This window comes from Stigmatopora nigra, chromosome 5, assembly GCF_051989575.1.
Source record: "Stigmatopora nigra isolate UIUO_SnigA chromosome 5, RoL_Snig_1.1, whole genome shotgun sequence".
NCBI lineage: Eukaryota > Metazoa > Chordata > Actinopteri > Syngnathiformes > Syngnathidae > Stigmatopora > Stigmatopora nigra.
The window spans coordinates 13,780,001-13,794,024 of record NC_135512.1 but is presented as its reverse complement, the minus strand read 5'-3'; the positions used below and the strand labels follow the sequence as shown (position 1 = coordinate 13,794,024).

Here is a 14,024-nt window from a genome sequence, read left to right as displayed (position 1 = left end):
ATATTGTGCTAGAATCATTATTGTTAAACACACCAAGGAAGGAGAAAATGTAATTATTTTTTTATTTCTTTCGCTTCAATGATCGCAATAATAAATAATGGACTGTATGGCGGCTCATAATTAAACGTCAAAAATACTGATGCGGAAATAATATACTTGGGATCGAAAATAGAACACAACGCTGTTGACTTACTGTGCATTCAGTTTCGACTGAAAAAAATAGATTTAAAAATTGGGTTATATTTTAGCTACATGGAAGCTATGGTTTGGCGTGAGGACTGTTGCAGCAATTTGCATTAGCATTTTTCAGCTACTTTTGGCGCGACTGCGTTATTTTTTTAAAACTTTCACCAGACACAACCTTTCACGAAGTGCGGGTATTCTAAGAGTAAAAAAGCCTCTCCTATGTAAAAAAAAAACTAACAAAAAACAAATATGATCTGAACCACTTCATCCATTTATTAGTCCGTTGTTCAATTCAAAGCAGAGTATCTACTTAAAAACAATGTGAAATGTTTATATATAAGAATGTTTACAATGCAGAGCAATTTTCAGTGCTTCCATAAAGTATGTACATTATGTTAGTGCTTATGTCTTTCCCCATTCTGTCTCATATAAGATTTAGTTAGATTTAGTTTTTTCCACATGGTGAGGTCAATTAATGTAATCTAACAACGGTACAAATCCCCACATTTAACTAGTACATGGTTTAACTGTCTAAAGGCAGTTGCAATGTATAAATATGCTGCTAAATAGCTGAGTTGTTTTTATGCACCCATATGCTTAATGTAATACAGAAAAGGCATATAAAATACATTCCCTTCATGTCCCCACAGAATGGGTTTTGTTGAGTGCAGTGATAAAAAAAATATAGAAAGATAGGGAATTTGAGCAGTTAGTTGTAACATATTCATTGTTCTTCTATCTCAAGAGTGAAAGTCTCCATAGGACGTTTGCTTAGGGCCTTGATGTCATCCAATAGACTGGTGGGGGTCAGAATGTGTGAAGATCCTAGAGTTGGAAAAACACAACCGACATTTAGTCAGACTTCAATCACTCTATTTATCAATTCATTCATGTTCCGAGCCACTTATTCTCATGAGGATTGCCGGGGTGCTGGAGGCTATCCCAGTCAACAATGAGAAAAAGGCAAAGTAGACCCTGAATTGGTTGCCAACCAATCACAGTATAAATCACAAAATAAATGAGAACAATTATCGATGTACATGATATCAAGTAGTGGAAATACACAAAATATCATGTGCAATTATTTTGAAGTGGAATCCACAATAAAAGATGAATAGCATAATAGTGTAATCTGGCATACATTCTCACCTATGATAACCTGGCAGGATTTGACAGCTTGTGTGACCTCATAGGCACAACGCATCTCAGAGTAGCTGATTCCTCCAATGACAAAGATGATGAGGCGTGAACCTGTCCGCCGTTCGTCTTGAGCGCTGGATTTGTGCTTCTGACGTGCACTGTAAGGACATGAATGAATAATGTTACATAAATTTTGACTTACAAATTATGGGTGTGTGTTAAACTCAAATAAATACGGCAAGTCACATTTGCCACTAGTGAAGAGCATCATGATTAAAAAATACAAATAAAAAAGCAGTCCACCATTCAGAAAAGATCCTAATAATGACAGGATTGAAAGCCCCAGATTGCCAGTGACAGTAATGGTATCTGGTTAACAACCTAATCATGGCAAGATACTCAACATAAGCGCTTATTTGTACTCATGAAAAGAAAAAAAGAAGGGTTCAATGTACTATTTAGAAATGTGTGACAGTGCAGAATGTAAGGATTCAAAAACACTAGAGGGCGACAATGACCACATTTACAAGGACAATATTGTTATCCTTCACCACTTAGTGGCTTTTCTAGTGTGCCTCCCATCACCACCCAGGATCTATTAGGGATCTTGCTTTTCTCTGGCCCTGAGAAAAAAAACTGGTGGCTGAAAGCATTAGGCAACCTAAAAGTGACACTATAAATAACTGTTAGCCTTTTGTGACCAGCCAGAAGAACCACACAACCATTAAGGTCTGCTTGCAGGCATCGTCTAACATCGTGTCTTTTTTCTTTTCCTGAACCAACCTGACAGCCCCAGAGCCATTCCAAGCAGTTGGGCACTCAGATTGATGCGGCCATTCCCTTGTTTCCAGTTTGTTCTCCACAGCATCCTGAAAAATAAAAACAATAAAAAAATAAACAGGGTTTAGTTATTTTTTCTTCCTAAAAAGGCTTAAAAGCTAAATTGTACACATGTATGCGTCAACACAATGAAAGACGAAGAAGACCCACATTATTGGTTGTTAATTAAAAATAAATAAATAAATTACTAAAGCAAATTGGAACCCCTGCGAAAGATCGGGTGAATCTTTCCGCAATACACGAGTCTCTTGTGCGCCTATAAGCCCTACCCCTTGATTCAGTAAACATCTCTTTAGCTACAAATACGGCTTATATGCGAGAAAATACATTACTTTAGGAAATAGCAAATTTTGCAGGATTGTAGTAGATCTTTAAAAAATGCTAAACATAATATTAAGGGAAAAGGTAATGTAATTTCTTAATGAAATGCTTGGCTTGGTTTCCTTTCACCATTACTTAACATTTAAGAGAGTTCTATTTAAGTTCTTATCCTGCGGTGGAAGGACATTTTTGCATCCTATATTCCCAATATGAAGTAGTTTAGTACATCAGTTTCATCGAGAGGAGTCAAGAAAATTGAAAGATAATTTCAATTTCTAATTTTACCTTACGTTTTACCTTTCATTGCCAAAAGTTTAGCCCAACCCTGAATATCTTCTGATTCAGGTAAAATAGTATAAAAACAATACAACAAATTTATTATTTCATGAAATTTACATCTAATATTATTTCAATATAACATCCTATTAAACCGAAAATAAGTCAATTTTTAACATTGCAATATATATCGCAAACACGCCTCCAACAAAAAATTGCAATATCAGTGTTTTCCAATATCGTTTAGTCTAATCTGGATCGAAATGTATATAGGCTGTTCGAAATTTTAAAATACTTAAAATGTGTTCCTATTTTAATAGTATTTTGTATGTTTGTGTGTGTGTATGTAAGTATGTAATAATGAATGTATGTATGTATATATATTCTAGGATGTATGGGAATTACTAGTTTTATTATTAGTTTTTTTTCTGATTGTTTTAAAACTTAAGTCCTCAAATATGGCTGGACATCCTCAACTACAAGACCTTGCTCAGTTAGCGACAATTTATGAAGTTTAGAGATTTCTTGTTCAAGTGCAAAAATGCTCAAGGACCATTAAAGAAACACATGCTCAAGTTGACGCTAAGAATATCAAGAATTGTTATCCAAAACTAGTCACGACGGGATTATTTGGCCAGTATCTTGGCACATTCCAGTAGTGTAATAAGTCCAGCTATTTTGCAAGTCTTACAAGTTTTAAAAAAAACAATTAATCTGAAAAGAAAACAAAGACAGAGATATAAATCCAATACATCATGAAACCGACACAAAAGAATTTGGAATATTTTTCAGACATGAATAATCTAAGGTATTTTAAAATAGGGAATTACTTTTACAACACCCTATAGTTAGTTAGTTAGTTTAGAATTTTGTAGCAACCATGTTGTTCTAAAATAAACTTCATGATGCAAATATTTTGTTTCTGTAAAAGATAGCTTCAAAACCATTTCCCTCAATTTTTTTACTGACCTCCATGACATCCTTTATGCCAGGAGTCCACCTGGAAAGATTGTACGTCTCTTCTTGCGAACGGTCACGTCTGGTAGATTTACGTGAGAAAAAACTGGGCTGAAATTAAAAGCAAAATAGGAAATATTTGAGAATCAAAGCAGAATGGCATTCCAAAACAAAAGATAATTCTGCTTTTACGATTTTCTTCTTTAGAAGAATCTCATGTGATTAAGTGTTGCAAACATTAAATCAAATAAAATTGATTATTCACATACATTTGTGATGATGGGTACTCCAAGTTCTTTCCAGTTCAAGATAACTTCCCTTTCGTCTTCAATCTTCACATGCTGAATGAGTTTATTCAAATTTTCCTCTGTTGTTCCTGTTGACACATGGGAAAGTATAGTTCCCAACTCAGCTGAATAATACACCAAAAAAAATCTTTGTTTGTATATCTTTCCCTTGACCTTTGTTACCATTAGCATACATTGAATATTGCCTTTTTACTTTTCAAATAAATATTGATGTTTTTTTTCAAGTGATAAAAAAAAAACTTGTAAATATTCTGATTTCTGTAGTCTGATTTTTCATTGAAGACAGTATAATTCATTGAAATGCTATCTGGGTGAGCAACACAAAGTTGATTCATACAATTGGTGTTAGCAGGCCCCTCAGAATTATGTGGGCCTGCATTTTGAGACCTCTGGTTTCACATGGCACTCTGCTTTGGATTTCTGCTTTCCCATAACATATAGGGTAATGTAATAAAGATAGCACTAGATTTTTTTTAGTTTCATCTCTAGATAATGTACCATTTACACTGAAGATGTAAAGCAGCACAGCTCTGATCTTGTCATAAGTGCTGTAATGGTTCAACAGTACTGGCAACAGAGTTCTCATGGGATCCTTCACTTTCACCCCATCAACATCTGAGCCTACTGCAAGGTCCTACGCAGTGATGCAAAGATAACATATTAAAATGGACATTGGATGAATAACACTCTTTTTAAATTCAGACAAACAAACTAATCCAAACATTTTTTTTAAATAGAAGAGCACAGTCAAACAAACCTGCTCAGCTTTGCAGAGTTTCTCAACGTATTGGGAAAAAAGTTTCATGCAGTCTTCAGCCAATTGCAGGTGAACGGTTTTCTAGCATTCAGAGAATTGGCACAAAATTAAAGAGTGACTTTTTTTTAAAGAATGAAGAAGCAACATCAAATTATACATAAAGCAAATTAATTAACATCAAGATACACAATGGATGATAATAATGCAGGATTGGACCTCAAGCATGTTTTTAGCTAGCCATCACAATGATTGTTCAGACCTCCCAGCGTTATTCATTGCGATGATAAACCAGAAGTACGCTACAGGGTAATCTTAAAATAAAACTGCACTATTCTCAGCCTTAATTTCACATCCCGGGAAGGACAGCAATTAGTCAGATAACTGTTTTGTCTGCAAAAAAAGGGGGTTAGTTCTCCTTCGAAATGAATAGATAAAATATGAGTTCCCATAATGAAATACCTGTTTTATTTATCCACACTTAACAGTTTAATGACGGTTAAAGGCTACAGATGAAACTAAATTCTCTTAAATGTAAAAAATATATTGTAATGTTGCGAGAAAAGAGGAACCACGCCAATTTATTGTGATCAATAAATTGCAATTTGATTACAAAACGTTAGGAATGCAGTACCAGAGAGGTGCAAGTAATGACATACCTGTGTCAGCTGTTTCCGGAAGGAAGGCATCTTTTTCATCATTTGAGCCAAATTGCTGATGGTGATCTGAAAATGAATTAATACATATTTTTATAACACCAATAATAAACAGTAAAATATTTTCCACCACATACAATCAAAATGTTTGAATTAATTTTGCACCACTAGATCAGCTGTATAGTGGAGTACTAAGAAAATAAACATTAAATCCATAATGAATTTTTACACCACAAGGTCGCACTTAAAATTTTAAAATGGACAGGACGCCCAATCAGTCGGCGCGCCTTGTTTATGCGCTAAATTCTAAATTTTATATGACCTTAACCCATTGACTGACTGGTTTCATTTCTTGCCAACACGCTACTTGTTGCAATCAACCCAGAAGACGTTCAGCCTAAAAATAGCTTTCCCACGGATTCCAAGCATTACGGTAAATTCATTCAGAAAATCCCAGACAATTGACAAGGGAGTTGACTCTAGTGTGCTCGCAGGGCTTTTAATCCTCCATGTAAAGATGGCAAGCAGCGTCACAAGACGTGACAATTTGGAATGGATTGTCGATGCCTGGGCATTTATTACAAAACCCCACGGCGACAACACTGACCCTGACAATGAAATGAAACCCAGCATTGTTGGTGAACTCACCCACTTGGCTGAACTCTTTGTCGGATACACAAGGTGAGGACATAGATAGATTTGTAGATGTTTGAGTACTTTGACTTATATTTTCACGAATACAAATTACGTCAATAAAACAAAATCAAAGTTGGGTTGTGCTCCTGATGCCTTTTTAAACATGCATATTAACTTTCTGTGTCATGCTAGCACAACCATTGTAATGTCCTTTGAAACGAAGGGCCTTCATGATTAACAAAAAAACAACAACAAAAAACAGCAAATATACCCTCAACTGAGACGGACAGCGCCCTTTCAGGTGGTGCGTCATATAGGTGTGAAAATATGGTAGATATAGGTCGCACCGATAATTAGATTTAGCATGGGTGGCTAATTCAGTATCAGGTAGGTAAAAAACATTGCACTTAATTTTACCTTCCCATCTGGTTGTTTCTTGCTGGCACATATTTCCTTAACCATCTTTGGGATTTGTCTGTTTTAGGGAGATATTTCATGTTCAGTTTGTCTACGCCATCAGCCGTACAACATGTAAAAGCTCACGTATTTGACAAACTTACTCAGAAACCTCAGCAATGTGTTTGTGCCTCAGCTTAACCCACAGCATGTCATCCTCATTGAGGATGGCCTGCTTTTCTGAACCATCTTTGGATTTGTACCTGCCAACATAAAGGTGCATCTCGTCAAATGCATTAAACATAATTGCATGTCTGCACACAATAGTCTTTTAATAAGTCAAGAAAAAACTTGCTGCAGCGTATAACATGAAGAGGTACATTACTTGTATGTGGCATTCTGGATATCAATAAGGTCACAGGCCATGGCCTGGTATGTAAGCTCATGCAGAATAGGACTGACAGGGTCAAAGCCTCTTTCGACAATAAGGAGCTGGGCCTGGGTCTTTTCCTTGAAAGATCATACATGAACAAAAATTAAAAAAAAAAAACACATCACAAAAACAAAAGCAATCACAGTGACTTCAATGGCAAGGATTTTTAAAAAACATTCTAACAATAATTGATTCGTAAGTAGAGCAGTACTTTATAAGTAAATACTCTAATTCGTTCCACAGTTCCCACAAAACTATTAACTAAACGCTTAAAAATTCATCAAAGTCGCAAATTTGTAGGATGTGTGAAGAGACACAAAAATAAGAAAATAATCATGACATTATTTAATAAGCCATTAAAATGAATGACCATGCAAAATCTGTGTGTGTCAGGAAGCCAACGTAAGGCAACAGAGGCAGAGAGCAAATGAACTCATGAACACACATCTTTCATTCATTAATTTTCTGAACGGCTTTATCTTCACTAGGGTCGCAGGGATTGCTGGAGCCTATCCCGGCTGACTTCAGGACAGAGGCAGGAGGCACCCTGAATCGGTGGCCCGCCGACCGTAGGGCACGGGGAGACAACCATTCATGCCCACGCTCAACGTCCTCCTTACTGACCACAAGCCCCATCGCTTGCCTACGTGACACAATTTTGCCCACTGCAGGCTGCGGTTCAGCTTTAGGCTCGACTGCGAGTTCTTCGAAGGCACTTGGCGGCCACAACTTCCTCTAAGCATAAGTTTAAGCAGACAACCACAGTCAAAGAAACATTGAGTGTTGGTGTGAGACAGCCAATGAGACCCCAGTAGAGTGTAGTGAGGTTCTAAAGTGAGAATCAATGCATCAGCGACAAGATTTTTAAAATAAAATAACGGATAAGGAAATGCATGTACTTTTTGGAGGATTTCGTAACTTGGATCTTTCTCGAATCTCTAGCCACTCATTTGCATATAAAAAGCTTTCGTAACCTGAACATTTTGTACATAGAGGCATTCGTAAATAGAAGTATGACTGTATTTCGAAAACTCATTCTGTCAACATTCTCAGAGAAGTAAACTGTATAGTCTGTCTGACCTTTTTCTTGTTATTGTCATCCATCTCATAGTGTCTGGACAATTTGTTGTCCACCAATTCTGCTAGTGTCTTAGCGTACTCCATGTTGGGGTCTCTAGTGAGAAAATACATGTTTTCACTGTTAAAATCAACATACTGGAAAAGTAAGTTATCAAATACTGTTTTTAGAACAAGCCTTTCCCATCTAAATGTAATCTCTACTTCAATACATTGGTCCTAGTGTACTTTTTGTATCGGACTCCTGGGTATTCGTCCAACGTGGCGCAGAGCGCGACCAGTTGATCTGCAAGTGCTTCCAGTGTCCTTTTTCTGTCCTGGCTGTGGGGACTGTAGATGCTCTGAAATGCTCCAGGATTATCACACGTAAACACCTGTAATGGAATTCAATGTTAGAATTTTTTACTTCTTTACTATTTATTTACAACTATCAATATCCTTGGGGATTATACTTTGTCTAGGTAACAAAACAAAATGTCAACACCACCCTGAAAAAAAAAAAAATTTTATATGTTAAACAAGTTAACTAAATCAGATTGAAAAATAAACAATCAGGGATGATTTACTAGATTACCTAAAATAAATCTGTAAAAATATTTTTAAAATCCCACTGTAAAATATATTTGTCGACTCCGTGTAACATTTTTCTATGAAGCATAAAGACCCAGTAAAGTGACATGTGCCGTGAGCAGCAAAGAATATTATTACCATCCTGCTGATTTTGAAAATTGACAAGTATATAAAATAAAGCTAAAATATCATGAAAAATCGAGTGTCTTCCAATTTTGTTACTGGGTGGACTAGTAAATATCATAAGCACACCAGGCTTGATCCGATGATTGCAAGTGTGGTGAACACCAAGCAATTGACATTCCTAAAAGAAAACATACCTGTGCCTCGTGCGGCATAAAGGACATGTTTATTTCTTTGCAAATCCTAATGTGCTTTGCGCAGTACAGCTTCATATTGTTGAATAGGTCATCAGGGCAGTCTGAGGGGTAAATAATTGTTATTTCCATTAAACTATCAGGGGAAAAATACGTTTTAGTGATGGTGTATCATAAGCTTTAATGAATTACTTACAGTCAGTGAAATAAACATATGCTGCTTTGTACTTGGGCTTAGGCTTGAAATCCGCAATGAATGCATCTACTGACTATAAAGATAGAGGATAAATTATAATGTGATAGTGTAATACAATAAACTGTTTGAGATTAAGGAGCACTATACCTGAGCTGTTGGTGTTATAAAGTAGATGGCCTTCATTTCCAGAACAGGCTCTCTGTTTTTGTATAGGTCCTCCACAACTAAAAAAAATAGATGTTTATGTTATCTGCTGATGCCACACACATTGTAAAAAACCTACCAGAGATTTCCTGCATAGAAAACTATTTCATTTTTACTGTATTATTGTTGCCGCACCGCACACCTCATGTTTAAACTGTATTAGCAAGAGATGAAAGTTTTATGCCTGCAGTGATTGGTATGCCCACTAAAACAGTAATGAAGCAGCTATTTAGGCCCTCCCTTCACCCACTAACCTAGAACATATGTAGTATTTTGGATGTGGGAAATAAATCGGATTTAAGAATTGTGAGATGTAATAGTAACTATTTGAAGCATTTAATAATACATACAGCATCTAAGCATCTCCTTGTTCAAAGTGCACTGGATAGTTGAACAATGCACAATGAAAGCATCTGCAACAACATTATGTTTTAGCTTTTTGCAGCTATTCAGTGTGTTTAGTTAGTTTGACTTAGTAGTGTCCAGGTCCAAAAATCAGTATTGGCACCGCATACAGCTATTTTTGGATTGTTGGATAGTATCGAATGTGTTTCTAAAATAAGATACAATCCCATATTCATGTGTTTTCAGTGAGTGGTCACGCCCAGAATGGATAGTTAAACAAAACAAAATGACGTACTTGTTATTTTTTCTGACATGAGGTCCGACATTTTGCAGCATGATGACAGCAGCTTGGTGGTGAACTGGTCCAAGATCAATATCTAAAAAGATATTCAAGGGGTCAATGGATTTTAAGTTGCTTATTGAGCCGGACTCAACAGAATAATTTGAAATCTAAGGGCTGTCTAAACTACGGATGCAGCGATAAATAGACCCATAAATGATTATCAAACATTTTATTTAACTGAAAAACTATTCAAATAATGTGTATGATCTGCTCAACAGTGAACCGATTTATGTTATCCTAAATGAAAGCAGTTTTTATTGATATTTGTTAACTTCATCATTTGTGTTGGAAAAAAATGGTGGCCAGCCACCCCAGGGCACAAGGAGACAGACAACCATTCATGCTCAAACCCATACCAAGGCACAATTTAGAGTGTTCAGCCTATGCTGTATGTAGGATGTAAGCGGAAACCAGAGTACACAGAGAAAACCCAAACAAGTCTAGAACATGCAAACTACACACAGGATGGTCCAGACCTGGAATCAAACAGTCAATCTCAGAGCTCTTAGGTCGACACGCTAACCACTCGTCCACCGGACCGCCCTAAGTTCTGGTTAAAACAGTTAATTGGGACTTGCATAGCCTCTCTTTGTCGAAGACAGTGGATATCCCTAATTGTTCAGTCTCTCTCAACACCCGTTGTCCTTTATAGCCGAACTTAGCATCAAATGGAGCACTGTTTGTTGATTAAACACCCCAACGTTTATTTTTATTTTTTAAAGTGTGACTACGCATCTAGCCCAGAGATGGGCAAACCGGTCCTCGAGGGCCGCTGTGGGTGCAGGTTTTTTGTTTCTGCAGAAAACAAAAAGCACCTGACTGATTGACACACGATTGGTGAAAAGGTGCCCTCTAAATGGGTTGGAATGAAAACCCGCACGCACTGCAGCCCTTTGTGCAATAGTTTGCCCACCCCTGGTCTAGCCAAATTTGTTGACACTAGAGACCGAAAGTGAAGTCAGGGCAATATAACTATCTATCTAAACATCCATGGTTAGTTGGCTACTAATTATTAAGTATGTTGACTACTACTACCTATTAAGTATGTTGACTACTACTACCTATTAAGTATGTTGACTACTACTACCTATTAAGTATGTTGACTACTACTACATATTAAGTATGTTGACTACTACTACATATTAAGTATGTTGACTACTACTACATATTAAGTATGTTGACTACTACTACTAATTTACTAAGTTGACTACTACTACTAATTTACTATGTTGACTACTACTACCTATTAACTATGTTGACTACTACTACCTATTAACTATGTTGACTACTACTACTAATTTACTAAGTTGACTACTACTGCTAATTTACTATGTTTACTATTATTTATTCATCATGTTCACTACTTATTTGTATGTATTGATTATTGATTATTTATTATTAGTATTATTTATTGCTTATATATCTGTTCGATTGTTTGTTGTTATTTGTGCACTTCCCCACATAATTATGTTGTTGACTACTTATTTATTTATTGATTATTCATTTATTATTGTTGTTATTGATTGTTTATTCGTTGTTGTCATTGTGCAGTTTGTGGTGAGACTTTGCATCTCATTATAATTGTATATGACAACAAAAACATTCAATTCAATATTTGGTTCTTTTTTTCGGGGGATCAATTGTCTTCTCTTGACAACAGTTCAGTAGGCACATCACAAAACTTGCTTTCTCTCCAAATTTGAAGGCTGCTATTATGTAAGGATACCACTTGCAGAGTCTAATACCAGGATAGGTTTGACAATATAGGAGTGTCATTTTAGTTATATTAGGAAAGAGAGGTATTGAAGACATACCAGGTGGCAATATCAGAAAACGGCAGGCCAGAGTGTAATGAATGAGTCGCTGGAGAAGATGATTCTTATTTTTAACAGAACACGTGAAGCCCACAAATAAATAAAAAAATAAGCCGCTTCGTGATAAAAGCTGTGTGGTTCATATGGAGAGAAAAAAAGCAGCGGCAAGTAGTACAAGAATTACAGTGGGTATCAATCAAAATAATTGTTTTAGGAAGCGTTTATCTTAAAAAAAAAAAAAAAAAAAAAAAAACAAGACAACGTTACTAACCTTCCATACTTCAGATTTTCTGCAATCTTCAATTATTGTTTCTTTAATTCCTATGAAAAGGAAATGGAAAAGTGTCAGAAATGTACACCTGGATGGGTAGATAAAAACAGAAACACTGCTAGCTCACTAAGCCAAATAGCATTGTATATGACTGACTTTATTAGTTAGTATTTGAAAAAAAATACGAACTAATAATGTCAGACAAATATATTATTTTGTTTTAACAGAGAAAATGAAGATATGGTGGCCTATTTTTGGGCCTAGCTCAGTGAAAATAAAGTGTTCATCACTTCGAAAGTACAAGTAGAAGATTGATTAAGAAACACATTGTAGGCGATTGTTTTAGCTACGTATTGTTAAATCCGGTAAGTAAAGAGTGCCGTTTGACACGCAGTCACAATAATAACATGATGGTTGGAATATTTTATGCCACAGGTGCGAGACCCACCTCACCACATGATTTAACATGGTTCATTAAAACAAAGCATGTGTATGCAAAAAAAAATCTATCTAAAGTAAAAATGTAGAGTCCCACAATACTTTTGAATTTTCATTTCAAAACCAGTAATTATCAATGAACCTGTTGCATTTATGTGATTTCAATTAATTTAATAAGGGACAGCACATACTAACGAACATATTTATATTCATGTTAATAAACATACATATGTAAATGAATAAGATTGAAGCCGAGGGCTAATATCCTTCTTTAGTCCCTTGTGTAGGTTGAATAAAAGAAACTGTCTGCAGTAAATATATATGGCAGGGGGACCCAAACCGGTCATCAAGGGCTGCTGTGAGTGCAGGTTTTTGTTCCAACCGATCCAGCACACACTTTGACCAATGAGCTTTCTGCAGAAAACAAGAAGCACCTGACTGCAATTCACTGATTGCACTTGTAGGGCGCCAGATTGGTGAAAAGGTGTCCTCTTTCTTGGTTGGAATGAAAACCTGCACCCACTGCAATGCTTTGAGTTATAGTTTGGAGACCATTAAATATGGCAACAGTATGTTTTTTCCTGACGTGAGACAGCATTGGTTCATCTGGTACATACAGTACAACTAACTAATGTGGCTGGTGAGCGTTTCAGAATGATTTTTGTTAATTGTGATGGAAATTGAACATAACATGAGTCCATCACTGAAACCCTCGCATACTACATGAGGTGTGGCTTCAGATAAATGGATTGTTGACCCCATTTTGGACTGACAGTTGTCCTAGATGACAAAAAAACAAGTGATTGCGTGAGCAGTTGTTAGCTGTAAATGTTTTGTTAGACATCAGTGTTTCTATGTTTATACGCCCAACCGAGTTTTCACAACGCGATGAAAGTTGACGCCAATTGTTACGGACCAATTCAAAGGCTTAGATGTACTTTGCTGAAACGTATATTATACAAACGCACAGCTGCATACTTTAAAAGTGCAACGAACCACTGACAGTGTTATCAAACTTACTTTTCCAAACTATTCTTTTCAGTCCATTCTCTGGACCAGTTGCCATCTTGACTTTTTTCGCCTGTTCCTCTTCCTGTCTCGCCTGCGTGAGTTTAGAATAAAGCCAAACATTACGACTTCCGGTATAAAATCTAGTTGCAAAAATACACATACGTGTAAGAGAAAATTTAGCAAGCATTTGGCATTTTTATTGAAATGGACAATTTCAGTTTTGTTGTGTTACTTATATGTTTATAAAGACCATTTTACCTTATCAGCTTGTAGCTCCACTCTACCATTTCGCGAAATTTCAAGTCCTAAATTGTAATATTCCAAGATAATTTTAAAATATTTACTACGTGATTAAAATTGAACTGTTACAAGGTTAAAATCTAAATATGATGAACAATAATTCATATATTTTACTATTATAAAAGTCAAATTGTATTACTATGAGATTACTAAAGTCATAATGTATCTTATTTTTGTAACGTGAACCGGAAGTTTTTTGGCTTTAACTTTTGTCGAGGAAAGCCGTAAGAGCACA

At 36.0% G+C, this 14,024-nt stretch overlaps 1 protein-coding gene across 2 annotated transcripts; it reads right to left on the bottom strand.

Annotated features, from left to right (window-relative positions):
• Positions 1-434: 434 nt before the first annotated feature.
• On the bottom strand, positions 435-13,617 carry stxbp3 (syntaxin binding protein 3). Of its 2 annotated transcripts, XM_077717723.1 has the most exons (19): positions 13,499-13,617; positions 12,041-12,090; positions 9,908-9,989; positions 9,211-9,287; positions 9,064-9,136; positions 8,871-8,971; positions 8,209-8,354; positions 7,984-8,077; positions 6,856-6,980; positions 6,635-6,733; positions 6,492-6,549; positions 5,442-5,507; positions 4,786-4,866; positions 4,527-4,662; positions 3,990-4,096; positions 3,733-3,831; positions 2,110-2,195; positions 1,336-1,484; positions 435-1,011 (listed from the first exon to the last, which is right to left on the bottom strand). In XM_077717723.1, the coding sequence occupies exons 1-19, from the start codon at positions 13,542-13,544 to the stop codon at positions 911-913; spliced, it is 1,776 nt and encodes a 591-aa protein (XP_077573849.1). In that variant the 5' UTR covers positions 13,545-13,617; the 3' UTR covers positions 435-910. The 2 variants fall into 2 exon arrangements, with proteins under 2 accessions (XP_077573849.1, XP_077573850.1); XM_077717724.1 differs by lacking the exons at positions 12,041-12,090; positions 13,499-13,617 and adding an exon at positions 10,432-10,577.
• Positions 13,618-14,024: the final 407 nt, after the last annotated feature.